Here is a 23,486-nt window from a genome sequence, read left to right as displayed (position 1 = left end):
CCTTATACTCCAGCGCGCCTTATACTCCAGCGCGTCTTATACTCCAGCGCGTCTTATACTCCAGCGCGTCTTATACTCCAGCGCGCCTTATACTCCAGCGCGCCTTATACTCCAGCGCGCCTTATACTCCAGCGCGCCTTATACTCCAGCGCGCCTTATACTCCAGCGCGCCTTACACTCCAGCGCGCCTTACACTCCAGCGCGCCTTACACTCCAGCGCGCCTTACACTCCAGCGCGCCTTATACTCCAGCGCGCCTTATACTCCAGCGCGCCTTACACTCCAGCGCGCCTTACACTCCAGCGCGCCTTATACTCCAGCGCGCCTTATACTCCAGCGCGCATTATACTCCAGCGCGCATTATACTCCAGTGCGCATTATACTCCAGTGCGCATTATACTCCAGTGCGCCTTTACGTTTTTCATTTTCATTGTGCATTTTTTGGCTAGTTTGACGTAATATACTCCAATATGAATCCTAACCTAAGTCTGCCTTTCACCCAAAGTCAGCTGGGATAGGCCCCAGCTACCCCCGCAAACCTTACAAGGATTTATGTTATGGACGATGAATGAATATATATATATATTTATGTATGTATTCTATACATATGGCTTGATGACTAAAGTTTGCCCATTCGTGCTCTAATCAGTAAGACTACACTTTGTTTAGTCTACAAACACTCATCCACACTTTATGTTTCACATGATCATTAAATTTCACGGCCCAAGTTGCATGTGTGATTGCGGTCTGCAAGCCCCCCCACACACACACACAAACACGTGTGGAGTGAGGTCATTGGCGCAAGAGTGACAGGTCCAGGAAATGAAAAGCACCTCAGATTACAGCCGAACAAGAATGTCTCACATGTTAGACTTGCGCTTTTTTTTTTTCTTCTTCTCATTTTCGCATTACGGCCATGCTGATTGAAACCGTTCGCTTACCTCTCAAAACATAAGAGGCCACTATGAAAACAAACTGGACTTTTTCAACCGAGCTGGATTCCTGCCTTTCTTTATTCTAAGGAAATTTGGTGAAAGTCAAGTATTTACATAGCCTCATTACTCTCATTTCTCATGTGTATTGTCCTCGCATCTTTCACATAAAAAAATTGAAGTCAGGTATTTTCGGTTCAGATTTCAGTAGGTGTTGCGTGTGGTCCACTTTCAGGCAACCACATCTGCTTCGGGGCCGATAAAGATCAATAGATGCGATCATTTCTAGCCCGCCCAGACTAGTGTTGCCTTCAAGATCAATAACATTCTTGTAGAGTGGGACGATGCTGAAATCATCTCGAGTTTTCGCAGTGAAGTCAGACAGAAAAACCTCTAATGCGCCTTAATCCACTTTACCGAATAAGCTCTGTTTGGTTAGGACAGCTGGGTTTACATGCAGGATACTGCCAACGGGTTGAAAAGGCCACACCGTCGTAATGAATTATATCAAATCTGTGACTCGATAACCTTCCAATGACGGCTATGGACGTCCAATCTATTTTGAGTGGTAGCCGGTGACAGGCTACCAGTCGAAATGAATCCGGCGTCTATCGCTGTCAATGCCAGTGACACCTTCTTGGCGGCTTTTTGAATCGATGTCACACTGCCACACAGACGCGTGTGGAAACATAAAGCCAGCAGATGGTTGCAAAATGAGTTGCCGTGAACAAATTGGCAGTATAACCTTGACAGGTTTTCACAACATGACGTTTGCTTTGCTAAAGACTTTTTTGTTAGGGTATGAATGTGATTGACTGTGTGAATGTATTTAGGGTTGGAGATGTGGGGAGATTTTCCACACATTTTAATCTCTTTATTCTGCTCAAATCGACATTACATCTCCCCTCCAGACAGAAAAAAAAATGCTGGTACTTTAAAAATTAGTTATTTTGGGAGATTGGGTTCATAAATCAACACAAACAAAGGCATGTTTATGGATGGTCCAGAGTGGAGATCCCTATCCAATTTCAATGAGCTTTTAACCAATTATAGATTTTCCAGTCATGTTAAATACATACAACGAAAAATTTGAGGGAATATTGGTTAAAGGCACATTTTATTGAAATGTTGAAGCGCATATCATCCCTTCCCCTCTGAAATACCAGATAAAAGCTTCACAATGGAGAAACTGCATTTGCATTTCAAGAGGAAAGTTAAAAAATGCCAGGATAAAGTTCACAACGTTCTAAATACAGAATCAAAATCTTACATATTGGACCTCGAAAACAAAGCAATCTTAGAACTGGGAAAGATCCAATAACTGATAAGCTCTTTTTTTTTGTCCTCCTAAATCCATATTCGGCTCCATGTGTGTGTGCGTGTGCGTGTGCGTGTGTGTGTGTAGTTCCTGTATTGTTGTCTTTGTGACTGCCCTTTAGTTTTATTTGTTATCAGCCTTGAAAGTTGGCTATAAGTCTTGAAAACATGAGATTGTTTGACAAGTTGAGACCAATACACGGCCCCGCCTGACTCCAAAAAAAGTCGGAATTGCTTTGACACCTGTGGTTTAGACTATAAAAATTGGAGAAGCATTTGGGCTGTGTGGCACTTTTTATATAGAAAACCCTGTAGACCTGTAATATGAAAGACGTGCAGAGAAGGTGTTGAATTCAAACCCCACTTAACCTCTGACTGGAAGGACGCCTTAAAAAATTCAAACCAAAAAAAAAAATCTGGAATACCATAGCATGTTAATGATGTCCTCACGGAGACCTTTTTTTTTTTTTTTTAGGTCTGTGTCACGGTCTTCATTTTCGCTAACGTTTCTACCCATTTTAGTATTTGAAGCTGCGGGGTTGGCTTCTTTACTCATTTGCATATCCCTGAAGTCTCAATCTGGGAAGGCGAATTCATGTTTACATGTGTTGCACGTCAAGTCGGATCAAACGTGGCATCGATGTGAAAATAGACACTCGCGTTGCTCTAATGTTACACACCTTCATGCCTTATATCCTTAATTCCTTAGCGTGTGTGCGTCTGTTTGCCTTGCATTGCATCATGAAGCTGCTCGCATCAGGAACGTGATAATCAGCAGCTGCTTACATTTCAGCGTTACAAGCTATTAATATCATTTTTCAAGGGGAGATAATTTCCACATTACATTGTGACTATTACAGATGCAATCCAAAATGGAATTGTTCTGCCATTGACGGCTATAGACGTCCATTTTATTTGGGTTAGTCTCTTCTAGTTCGAATAAAATGGACTTCTATTGCCGTCTATTGGAAGGTTGGGGGGGCAATGAATTATAAAAGCGTGAGAGGGTGCTGCTTGGTTTATATTTTCTCAGTACAAAGTAGATTCGGTGCCTGGGCTTGTACTACCCTCGTGTGGAGAAGATTGGTATTGCAACTATAGGGTATGCATTTCCAAGTCCTTGATTTGAAAGTGTAGCCACATATGTAGTATATACACCAAGACACTTTACATCCTTATGTCTGGGCATACAGACAGCTCACTATAGTTCGTGGGAAAAAAGGTTTTTCCCCGTACAAAAGTTGATTTATGGCGTACACAATTTGAAATGATAAAAATAAACCGTCTAAAATACGGGAAAACGTAGAAGTTGATAGGTAACAGTCAACAGCCCATAAATGGTCAATTCATATCTATGAATACAACATCTTAATAAATGACAATAGAATATTACAAACCTTACTTCAATTTTACCTTGTTTTTCACGTCGGTTCTTCTCACTTCTCATTCTCGTTTAGAGGACTTTTCTGCTGAATGTGCAATGTGAGATTGTCAAGTTTCCATTTAGTACATGCAATATTGTTCGATCTGGAAACTTGCTTACAACTTTTAGCTTCACTGCATGTTTGGCAGAGAACTTTCTCACCCAAATGATCTTCTATTTGCTCCAAAAGCCATTCTGTTTGAAACGATCTACATTTCGTGTTTTACTCTGGCTCGTTTCGCCATGTTGAAGGCTTGGCACTGAAACGCTCACATATGCTAATCAGCCAATCAGAGGCTTTTGCGCAAAACGCGCACCAATGCAGCCAATCAATGCCGTTTATATTGCCAAGCACCGGAAGTATACACGCATGGCATATACCGCATCATATCATTGGCTGGACACAGCGTTAAAGCTTTATCCTTAATTAGCCTTTTGCATTTGCGCACACGCGCATCTTACAGGTACTATACAAGTATTATAGTCAAAATTGAGGAGTGGAATGACAAGAATGTCGTACCAATCTCAATTGAAGGCAACAAAAAGTCGACGTTTCAACCAAAACATTCTAAAAATGAAACTGATACATGACAAGTTCATTTCTTTGGTCATGTTTATTTGTTCTTCCTGTGCTGGGCATCTGTTACCATGTCAACGACCTCTGACTTTGTCATTACTCAATATGCTCAGTTTCTCGGAAATTCAGGGGTCACAAGATGACCTTAGAGGAAGTTGGTGAGACGGGTGGAAAAGACAAACGGGCAGGGACGTGAAGGGCATATTATGCTTTTTTCCCCTTAAATCTTTTTTTTACTCAAGAACATGACAGGCCACTTAGAGAGATAAATTCTTTTGAATAGTGGACGAAAAACTACAAACTTGCATCTGTAATTGAAATCATTTTTATTTAGCACCTTGCATAAAAAAAACATTATATTCATTCTGTTTGTTGTCCAACAAAAACACAAAGTGCTAATAATTCGTATAATAATAAATAAGTCGTGTGTCTTCACTCCTCAATATGTGGGATCTCCAATTTCTAAGCTGTGATAAAGGGGTGCGTGAGAAATCAAGATTCAGGAGGTCCTGTCCTCAAAGTAGGTCTGCTCGATGCGCCTGCAGAAGGACAACAAGTTTCCGTAGCTGCGCACGCGTTCGGCGAGCTCGGTGCTAGTCAGTCGAGTGGTCAGGATGGTGAACAGGTGACCGAACACCAGGGCGTCCAGCTCTGTCGGCCTGGGTGAATCAATAATACACAATTGGTTGATAAACTGTAATATGTGCACCAAGCGTATACAACTTGAAATTCCAACCAAACATTCATATCAAGTTAGTTAGAAAAAATAAAGAAACAGGTTCTGACAGATACAAAAACATACTTTTTATTGAAGAAGAATTGCTGTGTTCCAAGGCGCTGCGAGAGCGCCTGGCAGCACTGACTCACATCCTCATAAACCTGTAATATATTAAGAGATTGAACAGTCTTCACACATGGAACGAGAGCATTTGAATTTAATGTGTGACTATCTCACCTGTTCCAAACCTTTGCCTCCCCAGCCAATGGCGTTCATCTTCCGCCGAACCTCCCACTGTTTCTGGTAGGCCAGGATGGTGCTGAGGGGCCACGAGTAGGGACTGCTATACCTAGGACGAGTGATCTAAAACCCAGCAAAGACGTGTCTCCAGAAGCAGAAACATGACAATTCTCAAAGTAGTTAACGCACTCACCTCAGCGGCTGTGCTGTCGTCACACCACTGGATGTACAACTACAAAAAAACGATAATTGATCATAAGTTTGACAGTGAAGACTATTGTTGAAGGGTGAATGCTATTTACGTGGGTGTACCTCAGCAGTCAGCAGCATGTTATTGACTAGCTCCATGTATGCTTTCATTTCCGCCCTCTGAATGTCATCCAAGCCGTCGCTCAGAGAATGACCCTTTAGTGACAACAACAAAAATCTTCAAATTCATTGCATTTGAGAATAAAATGTTAATTTGACTGGAAATCAAACATTTTTTACTCACTTTGGCTTTGGTGAATTGCACTATGGGGCCCAGTTCTGACACCACCTGGTTTCCCACGTGAATGAAGGGAATCTTTCCTAAAGAGAGATGCATAAAAGCATTTCATCAACTTACAGTTCATATGTGACCTTTACATTACTCTAAAAACTGGAAATGTGCATTGGAACCCAAATTATGTACCGCAGGAAGAGTTATGCATACTGTATCGCAGTTTTTTTATAAAGCACAAGCACTTTGATTCATTAGAAATTGATCTGTTTAATTAAGAACTAATACAATCTAAAAGTAACACTGATATGAAACTTTCAAGCATTTGCTGACTTACCTGAAGGTGACATGTACTCAGCATTTGATTTGCAAACCACCTGCACGGGCAGAGCACACATCCGCAAGTAGGTCTGCACAGGAAACAAAAGAGAGTCCATTTCTTTAAGCATACAATTCTAAAAGGTAAATAAAATAGGGGAAAATTTGATTTTACCTGCACTGCAAGGGATGAGGCGCATTCTGACAGCAGAATTTGGTCCTCTGCACAAGACAAAAAAAGTTAGTTTTTGTCGTAATTCATTAAGGAAAATATGATTGTATATGATATGATAAAGGGGGGAAAAATCAAATCACCCTTCAGCGGTTGGTAAAGGGTTGCACTCTCAGGCCATGGCTCAGCAGCTGTGCAAAATAACAACACAAAAGATTAACCTTGTTTGGGTTGGGAGATAAATATGATTGTTAGTTTTGTTTCTTATTTACATCATAGTGTCTTATGTTTGAGTTGAATAATAAAAAACACTGTATTTTTGTGATTTCAGTCACATTTTTAAACAGTAATACAAGTTGAAGCCATATATGAGCGTATATAACAAATATATTTTTTTGTTGCTAGACTTCAATCAGAAACGGGCATATTTATAAATGACGTCACTATTCACAATACAAACAACGTCAGATTCAAGGAGGCTCCTGCACTTATTGATGACGTAATAAGTATTTAACGCCTCAATGCATCGCTGCTTTCTTACGTAAAATGCGAAGATCAAGTCCAAACCTTGCTTGCAATGTATTGCACTGGTGTTTTAACACATCAAAACATTAAAAGAATCTATTATAAGACATACATATTAACGTTGTAGAGACGTAATTTGCAGCTCAACGACTGGCGAAAACAATGCAATATCACTTAAAAGCTATTCAATAACTTACCAGCCATTTGTGACACGAAGCTGTCTGCAGCAAGAGACATGTTTGCACTTATTTGCCCCTTTTAATATACTTGTTATGTTAAAGATATTAACGTTTTACAATAGGTAAGGTCAGATCTGATGATGAGTTTGAGGACAGATCTTTGCAGTCATCGACTGGTCCGTCAACACGTTCTGGTCCGACAGGAAACATATAACGACAATATACTATACCGCTTATAAGGTGGATAAGCCCCTAAAACATAAATTGTTCATACTATTAATATGATTTTCAAATAAAATGAACTTTCAAAAACAGTTGCATAGCTTTGTGATGTTTTTTTACACGCTGTTTGGCTCGGTGAAGATGTTTGCGTCATACGTCGACTTTAGTACTGCAGTTCAAGTTTTGACTACAAGAGGGCGCTTTTGTTCCAACAAAGAAAGGAAAAAACTGCCAAATTTCTGGTTTGGGTAAAAGAAAGTTAATGGTACTCATTTTTGTTTCTGCCCTTGTTTAACATGTAAACGATTATGTCGATTGTGGGATTGCACTAATTGTACTCTTTGGAGATAGTTCTCCCAGTAAGAGAGTTTCCATGTTGTTGGATGCAATGTTCTCAGTCATTCCATGTCACATTGCTTTTTTTATTTTGATAAATCTCTGGTGACTTTTCCTGCCCATTTGTCTCCAACGGAAGCTTCCAATTAAAGCAGCTCATTTCCCACCAAACACCACCAGATCACTTCCCATGCTATATTTGGGACTTTTCTAATAAACATGTGAAGTGCAACAAATTCATCGATTTTTAACTTGACCTGACTAAAGGGGATTTTACATGTTTACCTTTTTTGCTCGTGTAGAATAACAGTTGACTTGATTCATAGTATATATACAGAATGTGTTTTTTTATTATGTACATTATTTTAATATAGATTTTCAATGTGTTTTCCCTTTAAATCCCTATGTCTAAAACATACAACGTTATTTCCAATGTTTTCCCCCAAAATCAAGCATTTGATTGTGTAAATTAGTATGTTTTAATCTTCATTTTGGTTGAAACTATAGTATTTTTTCAATTTTCACACAAACTAAAGATTTAAAACTGTTGTTCATATACTATAATAATAATAATGTGTTTGCAAATGTTGGGAGATTTTTCTAACCTTGTTTTGGTGCAAAATATTAAGACACAAAACATATCTTAAAGCTTTTATTTACTTCACCAAAGATTTTTTGTTATCAAAACCCTTTTTTTCACATATAAAAATCGTACAGGTGGGTGTTTTTTCCCACATACAAAAAGACACATTTTCTGCTACCAAGAATAAAATACGTTTTGAAACATACACATAATACAAAATAATAAGTACTGACAGATGCAAAAAAAAAAGCATAATACACTGAAATTAAAAGCAATTGAAAATTCTTTCTATGTTGGTGCTGGATGGACTTCAAAACCCTGTAAGGAAACCCTGAGACAAATATGCAAACCTTTTGGAGCTCAGCTGTGTGTGTGAGTGTGTGTGTATGTATGTGTGTGTGTTGACCATTTGTCGTGTATGTGTGTCATCTTTGTCCTTCCAAAACATTTTGGTCACGTGCATACACTCTTATACAACCCTGTATTATGTACCCTGTAGAAATAATAATAATAATAATAATCATTTTGAGAAAAAAAAGCACCCTGTTCTCTCCAAAGGAAAAACCATGAAGAATGATGATGTCACTAGGCTATAAGAAGGCTAAAATAGACGCTTGGGAAATGAGTATTTCATGGAGCGTCACACTGGGATGTCCGGCTTGTCGACGTTTTTCTTGGCCTTGGCGCGTCCCTTCGTGTTGGGTAGCTTGTTGTCCTTCTTCCAGCGCATGCGTCGATTTTGGAACCATACTTTGACCTGGCGCTCGGATAGGCAGAGCGTGTGGGCCACTTCCAAGCGACGTCGACGTGTTAGGTAACGACTGAAGTGGAACTCTTTCTCCAGCTCCAAAACTTGCTGTCGCGTGTAGGCCGTGCGTAGACGTTTGGGCTCTGGGCCGGGGTGGTTGGGGTTCACTGCAAAGAGGGATGGGGGGGAGACACACACACAGACGGGATGCCGTCATGTCAATTGTTGCAATCCAGAATTACTCATTAGCAAAGGTGCAGTTTGTTTTAAATGGGGTGGATTGACGTGTTTCAGTGGCTTTGACGGTAATAGACATCCAGTTAATTTTGACTGAAAAAGGTTGGCGAAATGCAGTCCATCACCGTCAATGAGAGCCAATGAGTTCATACACCACACAGACTGAGAACTATTCATTTACATGAAATGCAAATAATGTAATTTTAAAAGAGATTTATATAGTGAAGCCAGTTCATGCATATTGGTGTAAGATAAAGGGCATGTAATTTAGTTGATTTTAGCAGAGCGGCATAATATGTCTACATAAACTCAATGCATAGGCAGTATTTTATGCCTACACTTTGTTAGCAAGTTTCCTTTATATAGTTTCTTCATCAGAAAATTGTGCTTTAACATCAACATATATTGATTTGTCTCAATTAGTTTTTGTTTTTTTTTCACATAAATGAAATACACTGTGTAATGCAAACTGTATATCCTTGTGGTCCTTTTAAAACACTATTACATTTCTAATTGACTAACTGATGAATTTCCCATCTATTCCCATTATACAGATACATACTTTTCCAAAATATGATGATAAAATATCATTGAATTGAATATATTTTCATTCTAAATAAATCAAAAAAAGAATATCCTCATTTTCCCCATAATATTCCTTTTTATTAATTCTAGTTTTTAAAGGCCCTGCAAATGCATAAACTAAATATCTTTATGCCAATTTCCTATTGACCAATAAACTGGTTAAAAACAAATTTCGGCCTATTAACGCTCATCTCTTTGTTCACTGGCAAGTCACGCGCGTACATGCACACCTACACACACACACAATCGTGCACACAACCACGGCAGAGCCATAAAAGTTTATAGTGGTCGTAATTCTGCCCGACTCTCACTGCGATCATAAATAACTCACCACAAGAAATGCTGCTCCCAAATGGACAAAACACTACAACGAAGTGTGAATGTGTGTGTGTGTGCATGGGTGTTCGACCCTGGGGGTGGGTGGGGGTTTTCATAGCGATAAATAAATAAATATAAAAAAATATTAATAATAAAACATGAAAATGACTTTGAGAATACACTGTCTTCCTCACCGTGAGCGATATGCACCTTCTTCATCCAGGGATAAACCACAATGGGCGGTTTATCTTTGGCCTGGTGGCCCCCTCCCGTAACGTTTCTTCTCTGCACCTGAGCGGCTTTACTTGCGCACGTCATCCACATCTCGGCGTAGCCGCTCTCCTTGCATCCACCGGCGGCGTCATCATGCTGAGCGTAGCCCGGGAAAGGCGCACCTTGCTGGGGCAGACGCTCGGGATTTTCCCGCGGTGGTGCCTGGTGCGTCTGCAGGGAATGTTCATAGGCGCTTGGCTGCCGCGGGTATGCCGGCTCAACGGCCGGTTGCTGGTAGCAGCGCCCACCGCTACCACCACCACTACTGCCGCCGTACGTGGCGCAGTCCTGGGGGCTGTTGAAGTACCCCCCTTGCTCAGTGAAATGACTGTAATCTTGGTCGCAAGGTGGGAAGTGCGGCTCGGCATATTTGCAGCTCACCGCGTAGGACTCCATGATTGATTTATAGCGAGGTTGGTGGGAGAATACTAATTTTTCTCTATCTCTCTCTCTCTCTCTTTCTCTCCCTCTATACCCCTTCGCCCTGTGGCCCCCTTTTCCCCCCTCTGGCATCGAGCCACCCTAAGGCTGTCAAATAGACGGACGACCGTGAGGAGCACGTGACCCTGCCCCTCAGCCAATAGGAGGCGTGGCTTTTTTGGCGTTTCTATACCTTTGAGAAATATAAAATAATGCTGTACTTAATTGACTTGGTGAACATTTGCTGGCGGGGATAAATTGGAAAATTGGATGTTTTTAGATTGGAATTGCTGTCTCATTATTTATCTTATCAATATGAGCCCATCCATCCATTACACCCCCCCCCTTTCAACCCCCCAGTTTCTTTCTTATTGAACACGCACAGTAGATTTATGACTTTTTCCATCTCTACAGATGGAGCCCCGATCTGAAAAATTAATCGGGCCCATATTGAAGGGACGCGGGGGCCATATTTGGCCTTGTGGCCGCGTGCAGTCAAAGGGCGCACAACAAAACGTGACCGCTTCACAGAGGGCACGCACACAAGAATGGGACAAAAAGGCCCCCAGACAGTGACTAGTAGTTGGCTTTGTTGGGGCCCGGGGTCAAGCCGAGGTGTCCCGTTCACCATCTCGCCATCATCATCATCAGCGTCTTTATATAAAAGCCCAGTTGGAAAAATGATACCTCTGGAAAAGAAATGGCATGGAGGCGTTTAAAAAATGATGCCAGCTCCGAAAAACCAAAAGTGGCTAAATTGAGCCCTCACACCAAGAAAAATAAATGATAGTCCATTTGAAAACACGCCCCAAAATAATCAGTCATTCCTGCATATGGTTAAGGTCTTGGTTTTTGGCATGCTTTTTGGCCTTTATTATAGTTTGGCTGAATCAGTAGTGTAAGTCAACCTAGAAAAGCAAATCTGTTTAATTTGGCTTCCAGATACAAATTAATGATGAGGATAAGATCTTGGAGATCATGCCTTGATGCCTTTTTCTTTAGCTGGAACCATTGCTGTAATTTATAGTCAGTCACATTAAATGCGGAAAAACAATAACACATTTAAAGGGAAATGAAGAGTTATGTGGATTACAGGTTTTAATGAGGGGATATTATAATGAAAAGTGTATAATTTGTCATATTATTGAATTTGAGAAAGATATAAATTGGTCAGAACATTAAAAAATGTGTTTAGCATAATATAAAAGGTTTCTGCAACTGTGTCTTGGCATGCAAAATGTACTGATTTTGTACTGATCTGGAATTCAAACCACATTTGAAAGCCCATATAAAGTAAACCATTTTCCAACAAACTAAACTCACAAAACGCATCTGTAAAACTGAAAAACTCAATTTATTTGTTCATGTTCAAATCCACAAAGATGACATTATCAAACATATGGCCTTAACGTCAAAGTGTATTTTTTTCTTTGTCAATTCTTTGCGCTCGCTGACCTTTTAACCACATCCCCAAAATAAGAAGTAAAATAAAAAAATAATCAAATGTCCTGCTTTCCTTTCTCATCCGCTATACCCTACAAGCAAACAAATGTATTCTTGCCAACTACAGGCCTGGCATGTAAATTACAGTATTCACGTTTTCCCCCCTACTGCACCCTGTATACAAAGATAAATCTAAGGTTCTAAAACACCCTTAAAAGTGTCTTGACATCCATTAGTCCTTTCCTTAAATCTCTTTGCCAAATGTAAGACAAAACAACCCAAACATAAAACACAAAACAGCATTTCTTGGGGTTTGTCCTGCATGTGACAGATGGTTATTCGCCGCCCATAGACTCCCCTAGAACCCAATCTGTGACTGAGCAAGTCCACACACATTCGGTTCTACAGGGTATTTATAGGCGATGGTTGTTCGCTGTTTTCCGAACGGTGACAGCATCTCGTCCCCTGTAATCCGTCAAACATCCACACCATTCTTTACTCGGTGAACACATTTCTTCCAGGCTTTACACACCAATAACTCACTCAATATCCTCAATGAATCCTCAGGCATGTGCAGTTGGGGAGGTTAAATGTTTTGGGAAAGCATGGAATTGTGATAGGGATTTGTATGGGGAAGGTATGTTAAATAACTGGCTGGATTTGAATTTGTCGAAAATAGGATTTAGTGCTTAATGATTTTGATTACAGTATATCTATTAAATATAAAAACAGGAGTGAAATGATCACTTATACCTCATTGTTTTTTAAAGCAGGAGTCAAGTGTTTTTTTTTTTTCAAAATGCGGTTATTTTCTAATAAAAATCTTGCAAAATTGCTTGATTATCTAATGGCATTTTTCATAGATATAACATAGAATTGTTTCTAGGTTTGAATTTCACAGCAAAACAGAATTTCAGGCCTCCGCAATTGCATTAACCCTAATTGACGTATATACTCGTGAATGGCAGTGAAAGCCCTGACTAGTAAACTCCTCAATGTTTTGTACTTATTTCTATATAATTTGATTCTCCATTGAATTTTAGTGTTTTTAATCAATTTGATGTATAATATGTGTTCGGAAGCCCATTTTGGATGATTTTTCCAACAAAACTCAGTTATATTCGAGAACAAAACACACATTTTTAAACCTTGAAATGCCACGTGAAACAAAAGCAAATTGACGAAAGAGTCCTAATGGATTTTCTTGAATAACGACGCTTTAGGTTCCCTAAATGCTTTCAGCATGGGACTATTAATCCAAAGCCTTCAGTGCCATGAAGAAGGAAAAAAAGGGGTGAACAATTTCATTTTTCCCCCTTTTGCATTCTCTTATCCTTTTTCTCTCTCTTTTTTAGGCTAGTCATCAACTCCACAACCTTCTGAATAGCTGTGAACTTTGCAGCACCACCTCCCTTTTTTAAAAAGAAGGCACAACAACACCAACAACAACAACAAGGGGATCTGAAAAGAGAGCATTCTTTTGCCAGAATGTAGCCTAGCTGCCAATTGGGTCGCTGTAGGGTCAATCTAAAGCGTTGACCGAGGTTTCACCGGACTGACCATTAAATTAGTCCTGGACAGCACGGATGGGGGGGCTATTGCATGGCATGGCATAGATGAGGGGGGGGGGGGGGGTGTTCAGGCAGAGTTCAGGAGTCGCTCGCCCATTGTTGCCCATTGTAATACATTGTGCGAGGGTTCAAACAATATTCTGCATGTACATTTTTTTGCTCATTTTCGTGAGAATATGAGATATCTGTAATTATATAAATGGTTATTGTGCATATTGGTGATTGGATATGGGTTTTGAGTCATTGCAAGTGATAGGAGTGTTAAAAAAAAAGCATTCAGATGGTGGCTTTTCTTCCTCTCGGGGGTCGTTTCACTTTTTCATCTTAGACAGGATGACCGCCGGCTCACCCCTCCGCCCCCGGGCCCGCAGCCGGGTCAAAGCCGGGCTGAGAGCGCCACACCAAGCCGGTTTAGACATTAACTCGCGCGACCCCTTCTCTGCCTCAGCGGTATCGCTAAATTCACCCTGGGTACCGAAAAGTGCGCACTTTCTCAGCTTTTGTGCTCGACTTTGCAAGATCATAAATCTACGATCCCCCTTTGAAATTGACTCGTAAAATCGCATTGTCTGTAGTTTTACTAGAAGTGATGCGATTACGCTCTTTTTTTTCTTATAACAGTGCGAGCACGTAAAAAGTAAATAAATAAATAAAAATACGTGTCACGTTTCCACAAAAACATCCACACGGGCAGAGCACAACGGGGTATTCACGCCTATTTAGTCTATATATATTCAGTTTAATAGTGTATTTCTAATCTATCCTTTCTGCAGCAATGGTCATTTTATAAGATTAAGACTGCATTTTTGCAAATGGGATTTTTTGGTTAACTAAAATTAAATAGTGGGGTGGAAAAATACACATGTATTTTGCCTTTGTTTTTAATTTACGATGTAATTTAGAACATATATTAGTGATGCAATTTTTTACAAAGCGAAGAATTATGTTCTATTTCTAACTAAAGTTATACGAATCTCAAGAAAAATGAAATCCTATGTTTCTTTCATGCTCCTCAATTAAACTATGCAATATAAATAAGATGTATTTTAAAATACACATTTAGCTGGAATAAAGAAAACTGCAATATAGCTGTATATTGTAACTATAACTGCAATAGCTTGGTGTTACAGTATAATTGAATTCCCACTCTATCCTCAAATTATAAATATTCTTGCTTGGATTTTCACTTTCCATTAAATTCATTTCCTTATCTTAATTTATCTCCAAAAACCTATATTTTAAGAAACTTGGCAAAATATCCCCCCAAAAGGTACATATTCCTAATAATTACAAAACACAATATAAATTAACCAATAGCCAACACAACCAAATACACTCCTAAAAAGTAACTAACATAATAAAATAATAACTGTTGCCTTCTTACCAGCCTTAGTGGCACCTGCAGCCGACTTGTCGTTGTCGAATTTGAGTGGACGTCCACGCTTGTCTCCCCTCACATCCACAGTAACTTAATTGGATATCATATTTGAAGCACAGGTGGATCTCAGGACCCCCTCACTCATCCCACCTGGCCCAAGAAAAGATCCCCGGACCATCGATTGCACCCCTCCCATATTTCATAAGATATATATTTAAAAAATCCCTCCCTGGAAGATGGACCAAGAGCGTCCTCTATGCATGCATGGCGACCCCATGACTATTTTTAAGGGGTGTGTGTGGCCGCAGATGCGATGTGATCGCCTGTCTGCTGCCTTCTGAGTTATATTTCGGGTCCTGTCACGCCACCGGCAATAAAACACACTTTATTGCTATCACGTGTTCACCCCCCTCGCCTTTTTCTTCACCTATCCCATGAGCGAGCCCCACAATTAAAGCTGGGAGGGGAAGAAACTACTTTTTGGGTATGAAGTCAGTGACTACCATTGACAGTTTTTAAACGTCCAATCAGTTTAAGATCACATGACCGAAATGGCTGTCTGATATAAACTGTTGAATGTTGCTTCTATTTCTATGTGGACGTTTTTTTAGTGCAATTTAAGAGCCCATTCTCTAACATAGCTGTCCAAACAACCCTGCTGACTTTTTTTTTGCACTTTTCCGGATGCCCCTGGAATGCTGGAACATTTGTTTCCTGCTTTGATTTCCTTAAATGGGGAGCAATAAAGCCATAAAGGAGGTGCTGTGAAAACACACAACCACACCCTCGGGTGTGCATGTACGTGTGTGTAGATCAATGTTTTTACTGTTGCACCAAATGCTGCAAAAACAATCCCAAAAGTCAAACCGAGTGAATTTGTACTAAGTACTATTTATGTGTGCATGTATGCATGCATGTGTCAAACTACAACAAGTCCCTGTCAATCTGTGTTCAAACGACATTAAAAAGAAAAAAATATATACGTAAATGCCTGTTTTTGCATTATGTGCATCAAATGCACGTTAGTTTTGAACGTATCCTGGTGGAAATTAGGCGAAATAAACCTAACAATTCGTGTACGTTCATAAAATAAATCAACCTAAAACTAAATTATAGGCAAGAAATACGTTTTATAAGCTAAACAACCTTCGAATTAATGTCTTACTTGCATTTTGCAAATCTGTTATTTGCATTGCCTAACACGATAGAAAGCAATATATACTTAGAACTGTAGATTAGAAACGTTGAATAGAAATGCACTTTCTGCACTGCGGACTGCTATTCTTTGTCTTTTGTCGCCGCCTAGCGGACACTGAGAACAACAGCAAACTGCGTTTTTGAAAAATGGGCGTTACCAGTGCACCTCCATTGCAGTGTTGCCAGATTCGAAAAACAGAAAGGCCTTTTCTTCTCTCAAATGGAATTCATTAAACATCGGATTCTCAGTTTTGCTCCAAAAATGGCATTAAGTTTAAATTTGAATTAATCATGACCAGTTGACGCCCATTTGTTCCTTAGACTTATAAATACACACATTACCGTTAATAATCCAACTTTTCGAGATCACATTGCTTTCAGTCTTTTAAAGTAACAGTAAAGAATAAAATGGTACAAATGTTACCATCTTCTCCAACTTAAAGTCAATGTGACCTCTTTTTTGCACATGTACAAGAGCTTACGTGACCAATTTGCAGCTGCTCATAGTCTTCATCGTCTTCGTCTCGGTCATCGCTTTTGTCCTCCTACACACACATAAACACAAATGCACACATAAAACACACACAAAGCCACAATCAGCACCACTGCATCTGTCTGTCGCATGCAGGTGTAAATTTTCAAGGTTTGTGTGGCGTCACTGTCATCCCTTTTGTCCCTTTTGTTGCACTCACACACACACTCTCTCTCATACACACACTCTCACACACAGAGTTCCTCTGCCGCATTGCAGTAGGTTGTAAATACTGTCAATGCCAGCTGAGCTCCAGTGAGCATCACTGGTGAAATACTGTCTTTGTTTCTACAAAACACGCCCCCCACCCACCAACCCCTCGTATACCCTCTCCTCGCTATAGGAATTGTACAATTGTAAAAGGAAAAACATAAAATACTGCCATCTTTGTCTCTCTGCTGAAACGAGACCCCTGTTAAAGGGCCCTCATAAAAAACAGAATGACACAAAACACACATCTAGTTGGAAAAAAAGAGGCTGGGGGGTTTTCCCAATTGCCATCTGGCTATATTACATATAATTTCATGTATTTTTAATATGACGTTCATTAGATTTGAGGTTTTTTATTCTTTTAAAGTCTTGTTTTTTAATCATCGGCTGCCTTTTACGACAATAAATGTCCTATTCTTTTGGCAACTCCTCCCAGGACAAATGAATTGGACGCCTATCCCCGTCAATGGCAGTCTTTGACTTAATTTGCAAACTTAGATGATCAGAAAAAGCCAAGCTCCATTCATTAAGATTCATACTATGCTTATTCCCTTCTTTCCCTCCCAGTTTATGACGTCACGTTGTGAGATGACGTCAACTCACTCCCACTTTCACATTATACTCTGCATGTGTCAAGTTTATCGTTCCAGATTTCTAATCATCGACATTCCCGTTTATAACCGTTAAAATGCACAAATAATTTAGAATTATATCCCTAAATATGTTTTAAAAACTCAACAGTTGCGTAATATTTCCAAACAAATAGTGCAAGAATGGCCTACCTGATGCTGTGGTCTTCCAGCCTGTTGAACGTCAGAGTTCTAAAAATAAAAATAAAACAAAAAGAAAGAAATAAACATGACGTAAAAGTGTTGTGTCTTAGACTTTGCGTTACGAGTGAAACGTAACGTGCACAAAGCTCGTGTGGGTGTGCTCGACGAGAGAAGAGTCGTTACCGTGCGGGCGTCGAGGCATCGGCGAGCGCGTCTCCGCCTCCACACAGGCGGCCGAAAGCCAAACGCGCACGAGAGAGAGACGCGACTGATCACGTGGGCGGAAGCGACCAATGGACGCTTAAGTGCGCTCGTAAAAATAGACGAGCGTACCTCGAGAAGGCGTGAACGTGGGTGATTTGTGGCAGCTGCACTCTTGAGGAAGCGACGATTTGGAGCATCCATTTTGGAATGTCTATGGGTGGGGTTGATGGGGATGTGGGGTGGGGGGTGTTCCATAATCTCATCATCGTGTGCCTTGCTATTAATATGGTTAAAATGATTAAAGTGGCCTTCATTATCTCTCGTGTTTGCTTTAGAAAGATATTTTCGTTTTGTTTATATGTATAAGCATCATTTTACTCATTTCTGTGTGTATGTTTTACATTTTTTTGTGGCTTGGTGAGAATGTGTGTGTTCTAACGATTATTATGATATATTTTCTTTAGAATTTAAACAGTTTTGTAGCCAAATATGCAAACTGCAAACGGATGTTGTGCAAGACGTTTGCATTGATTCATAGTTTTTCTAATGCAGTTCTTTTTAAAAAACCTTGGTTCAATGTGTCCAAGTGGGAACATGAATTGCAATGCATGTTTTCCTTTTGTCATTTTAGTCGACTATTAATTCAGTTTTGACACTGAAAATGCATATGCTTTCATTTTTTAAATGTCGTTTTCATCCGATTCTCATCTTCATTGCTGTTCCATCCTCAAATATATATTTGTTATGTATTTATATGTTTTATTTCAACGAAACATAATTTTATCGATATAGCAACATGCAATGAACAGTTTTAATAATGGGATGCAATTTAAATATACCATTTTTAGGTGCACATTTTCTAAAAATGAAATTGAAACACACCCCTTTGCCACATACCTTTTTTTGTCCACTATAGCTTTCTCTCTTTAGCATTCTGCAAGTGTTGTGCCTGCACCCTTATTACGTTTTTTTCTCTCAGTCGATGGTGTGCATGCAAAATAGAAATGTGCATTCATGCAGTGTTTTCAGGCCCCACTTACTAAAGAAAAAAATATCATTTTTATTTGGGTGATGCTTATAAGACACCCTCAGACGAAAAATAACACGTAAAAATAAATGCAGGGAATTGCTGTAGTGAGCTCTTTCTATTGCTCCTGCTCTGTGGTTTTATGACGTTGTATACACCCATATTGTGTGTTGTGTATGCATGTGTACGTGTGTGTGTGTGAGAGTATTTCTTTCTTTTTTTATTGCCTGAAGTGCGAAAGAGTGCAAGGAAGCACCATGTATAAAGGAGTATGTTTGTATTATGTATGTATGTGTGTGTGTGTGTGTGTGTGTGTGTGTGTGTGTGTGTGTGTGTGTGTGTGTGTGTGTGTGTGTGTGTGTGTGTGTTTATTTGTATTGCATTGCATTTCTATTTGTCTATGTAGGAATGCATGTATGTCTATATTTCGTATTTAAATTGGTTGTATTTTGTGTGCATGCCATTGGTAACTAAAGAAGAATGGTTATGCTTAAATTTAAAAGATGTCCAATACTAAATTCACAGATCTTGTTAAAATCATATTTTAATAAAATGATGACTGTCTTGTGTTAAAAGGCCACATCGAAATTTTAATTGATATGAGATGTTTGACATTTCACAACTGTTATTTACTTCAATCTAATACGTTTTCCTCAATTTAAATCTGCCTGTTGACTAAGGCGTATTTGAATAATGGTGTTTTAAGTATGAAACTTATCGACATAAAATGTGATATTTAAAATAGAAAAATGTGGAAAGATTTGACACTAAATTGTTTATGTAATTGGTTATTTAAGAATAGATCATTTACAATATTATCTTAAAGGGGAATTAATAAAACTATTGATATTGTCATGTAAACCATAACATGCCAAAATATTAAATATTTTACATTAAAGTATAACATTCATCAAATTGCATTGTGATTTTTATTTGATCATAAACAATCATGTTACCATGGCGAATTCAATGTTAAAAGATATCAATTTTACTGCTTTTGTTTGAAACCAATGAGAATGAGGCCATTTTAACCCATTGGTTACATTGGTACTGAAGTCAACTGTATTTCCACTAAAACTGGCTCAAAATTAATGCTTGAAATCTTTCCAGATATCCCAAAATGCTTTTGACATGTACATACACTTTAAGATTTCCCAATGGGTTTCACTGAGCATTCCTATAAAACGTTTTCTTTTATTTAACTGAAAACAATTCCAAATTATTACCTTTAAATCCTGTGTTTACCCATCATTCCACCAAAACAGCCTGTGAGATATTCCTTAAAATCCAACTAAGGTTTGAAAAAAACTGAGAAGGCGTTTCTTTGTGGTTTAAACGGTTGACAACATGAGGTAATTTGCAATTTATTTCTCACTTTAGGTCTTCTTAAACAGCATTCAATGGTTAAAGCGTGACAACACTACCACTTAGTGGCAAGAACCTGTCACTACAAAACACTTTTCAACCTCAAAAATGTCACAAGACTTAAGTGTGTGTGTAAGGAATTATCATAGTTTTTCCTGTAGTGTGGATTTGAGAATTGATTTGAAATTTTCTTTGGAATTAAACAAAATAAATGATACCCCTTCTTTATATTAATCAGTATAAAATAACTGTAGCAAAGCATGTTATCTTTTTTTTCTGAATAAGTGAATACTTTTGGTCTAAGCACTTGTTTAAAGTATGAATGATTGCACAAAGTACAAGTAGGAGCAACTTTAAAATATACGAGCAATAACTTCAACATTTCATACTTTATATTTAATTTTGCCAGCACTTTAACTACTCCCAAGGCATCTTGCTATCAATGGGTGTGTGTGTGTGTGTGTGTGTGTGTGTGTGTGTGTGTGTGTGTGTGTGTGTGTGTGTGTGTGTGTGTGTGTGTGTGTGTTGTTTTACGACATCCTCTAAAAATACAATTCCTTCTGCTTCAACTCCAACAATTTCCATTCAACTTTTTCGTTTCTCTTCTTCATTTTTCATTATTTGTCTCATTTGTCAGTGTGTGATATTCAGAAGCATGCAAAATATAAATCTTTTCCTTTTTTGTATTTTTATTGCCGTGCATTCTAGCCAAAGTGAGTGATTCATAATTAGATTTAATAACTATTATTCCTGCAGGGGCTTTATGACACAAATAGGGCTGGTTATCTCTTGCACTGAGAAAATTACAATTAGTGGGGAATAAGATTGTAAAAAGGGTTTTAAGAGCTGCAGAATATTTGTATTAAATACATTTAGGAATATTTTACTCTTAAAAAGTTCCTATTTAGTGAAAGTGAAAACATCCACATTTAGAAATTAATGTAACATACACTTAAAATGACAATAGTACATTGATCATCCCAACTCATTGCCATTGACGATGACAGACGTCCAATTTTGTGGTTGCTTTATTTCTTTTTAAACGTCTAGTTTAACTGAATTGGACTTGTGGAAGAGGGAGAATGCAAGGCCTCCCATGCAGTTTAAATTGGACATCTATTGCCACTTAGAGCTTTTAATGAATGAGTGAGAAATTTAAAAAATAAACCTATAAGAAGCACAAAAATTCTGTCAAATAACACAAAAAATAGGTCAAACTGCAAAATAGTATGCAGAAAATGTAAAAAAAAATGCCAAACCAGTAGTCCACATGATACCAAATAACTAAGAAATGTCAAAAAGTGTCTCCTATTATCTCCATAAGTCTTGCAATGACGTCATGCAAAAAAATGCTAAATACATCTACTATTTTTTGGTGAAATTGCAACATTTTTCTTTCTATCTTGTTGTTGTTGCACGGCCTCTTTTGTGTTGCCGAGGTTCGAGGCCAAACAACCCACCCTCAGCCCCCTATACACACCTCAGACAATGACTTTAACATTTCAAGCTGCAGTCGAGGCAGGAAAAGGATGTCCAATAAAACCATATAGTCCACAACACTGTCTGGCTTTAATTGCTTTATGACTTCTTTTTCTCTCTTTTAAGAAAAAAGGGGAAAAAAACCCACGCCATACACATCTTGCGATGGCAGAGTGTGTATAGTGACGATGGGTGGGAGGAAAGTCACGTTTATTCTCCAAATGCATGCTGTTGCTTTATGACCCTGCAGGAGGATGCACTTTATATGGCCACCAATAAACAGTAGGCGAATGCAAAGAGGAGTTTTCTGCACATATTTTCAATAAACTGGATGAAAGTACCTAGATTAATATTTGCACAAACACATAGACTAAGCATTTTCACTGCTTTTTATAAAGCCAGGTTGGAATAGAAGAGAGCAATAAAAAATAAGTATACTTGGCCTTTTATGTGATTTTAGTCTTTCATTTTCTGCAAATAAAATGGCATTAAATAAAATGTGTGTATTAGGATTAATGGAAGCCACCTAGAAATGTATTTAACTCAAATAGCACTATGAATCAGTGTGCCATTGGTCTTATCAACTAAATGTAATATTTATGTTGTATATTTTTTGTACATCCATATTTTAATTTATGATTTAAAATAGAAAAACAACAACACTAGAGCAAGTAATGAATTCACTTCTAGTATCCACAAATGAATTTAAATACTGTTTTTTAAATGGGGTAATCCATTGAAACTCAGTAAACATAGAAAAATGAAAAGAAAAATCAAAATTCTTACTTCCATGAGCCACGCCACACTGGTACAGATGTTGATTTATTCCATCACCACACTCTCAACTTAAATCACTTGTATTCCCGGTCAACCTGCTTCAAAATGGAAACACTCATAAGTCAAGATAACACATTTTCCTTGTATTACTAAGGGACGTCTGCGCACCAACAACATAGTGAGGTGCAATTTATTTCCATAAAAAAAAGAGAGGACATTTGACATCTGGACTCCGGTTGTGTCTCAAACATTCCACGGGACACTCTGTCACTTCTGTTCAGTTGTGCGTCCAAAAATAGAAAAAGTAGCAACACTAACGTTATTGTTGTTGTGTGAAATGACACCCAGCAACCACAGCGTGTGCCTACATGTGGGGGATTAACAACAAATATAAATATACAATGACAACAACAACACGTAAGCCCGCTCGATTATACATGCATCTTAGAAAAAAAAAAACACAATTTTTGATTGAACAGTCATTAAAACCTTTTGCATATGATCTCATTGGCTGCCATTGATGGCCATAGACATCCAAGCCCTTTGTCTATCGCCATCAAAGACACGTGGTCATTTAGTACCGCAAAAAAAAAAAAAGATTACTTTGCTGGATTGGATCATAATTAACAGTCACAAAACATCAAGAAAACAACTAAGGATTACTAGTTGAGAGCATCTATAGCACAGGCTTGCACGATATAGTGGTTAGCGCATATGCCGTGCAATTATGAGGTACAACATTTGAATCCGGGGTTAGCATTTTGCACACTTGGTATCTTTCTAACCCGTTTTTTTTATTTTATTTTTTTTAATTCCGGGCTAAGCATGTTTTGGTTGCTCTTTCTGTGAGGTTTTGTATGTTTTGATAAATCATTTTCACTGTACATGTGAGATATCGTGAGATAAACGTCATGACGATGCTAGTGG

The 23,486-nt window shown here is 38.6% G+C and overlaps 3 protein-coding genes across 4 annotated transcripts in view; all 3 read right to left on the bottom strand.

Annotated features, from left to right (window-relative positions):
- The window catches only part of cdh5 (cadherin 5), a 40,874-nt gene extending 36,915 nt beyond the window's left edge, over positions 1-3,959 (bottom strand). The window contains exon 1 of one of the 2 annotated variants that reach the window (XM_077729400.1): positions 3,651-3,959. In XM_077729400.1, the coding sequence (XP_077585526.1) occupies positions 3,651-3,695 (45 nt within the window). In that variant the 5' untranslated portion in view covers positions 3,696-3,959. The remainder of the gene's footprint in view (positions 1-3,650) is intronic. The other variant, XM_077729402.1, reaches the window with a different exon arrangement.
- A 598-nt stretch (positions 3,960-4,557) lies between these two features.
- mtx2 (metaxin 2) lies at positions 4,558-7,101 on the bottom strand. The gene is made up of 10 exons (XM_077729410.1): positions 6,900-7,101; positions 6,321-6,368; positions 6,181-6,227; positions 6,025-6,097; positions 5,700-5,776; positions 5,519-5,611; positions 5,400-5,438; positions 5,204-5,329; positions 5,051-5,127; positions 4,558-4,907 (listed from the first exon to the last, which is right to left on the bottom strand). The coding sequence occupies exons 1-10, from the start codon at positions 6,937-6,939 to the stop codon at positions 4,748-4,750; spliced, it is 780 nt and encodes a 259-aa protein (XP_077585536.1). The 5' UTR covers positions 6,940-7,101; the 3' UTR covers positions 4,558-4,747.
- A 1,024-nt stretch (positions 7,102-8,125) lies between these two features.
- Positions 8,126-10,607, bottom strand: LOC144205202 (homeobox protein Hox-D4b-like). Its single transcript, XM_077729408.1, has 2 exons — positions 10,105-10,607; positions 8,126-8,937 (listed from the first exon to the last, which is right to left on the bottom strand). Exons 1-2 carry the CDS (start codon positions 10,577-10,579, stop codon positions 8,663-8,665), a joined length of 750 nt encoding a protein of 249 aa, XP_077585534.1. The 5' UTR covers positions 10,580-10,607; the 3' UTR covers positions 8,126-8,662.
- Positions 10,608-23,486: the final 12,879 nt, after the last annotated feature.

This window comes from Stigmatopora nigra, chromosome 12, assembly GCF_051989575.1.
Source record: "Stigmatopora nigra isolate UIUO_SnigA chromosome 12, RoL_Snig_1.1, whole genome shotgun sequence".
Lineage (NCBI taxonomy): Eukaryota > Metazoa > Chordata > Actinopteri > Syngnathiformes > Syngnathidae > Stigmatopora > Stigmatopora nigra.
Note: the sequence above shows the minus strand (reverse complement) of the source record. Positions and strands in the feature narration are given on the sequence as shown.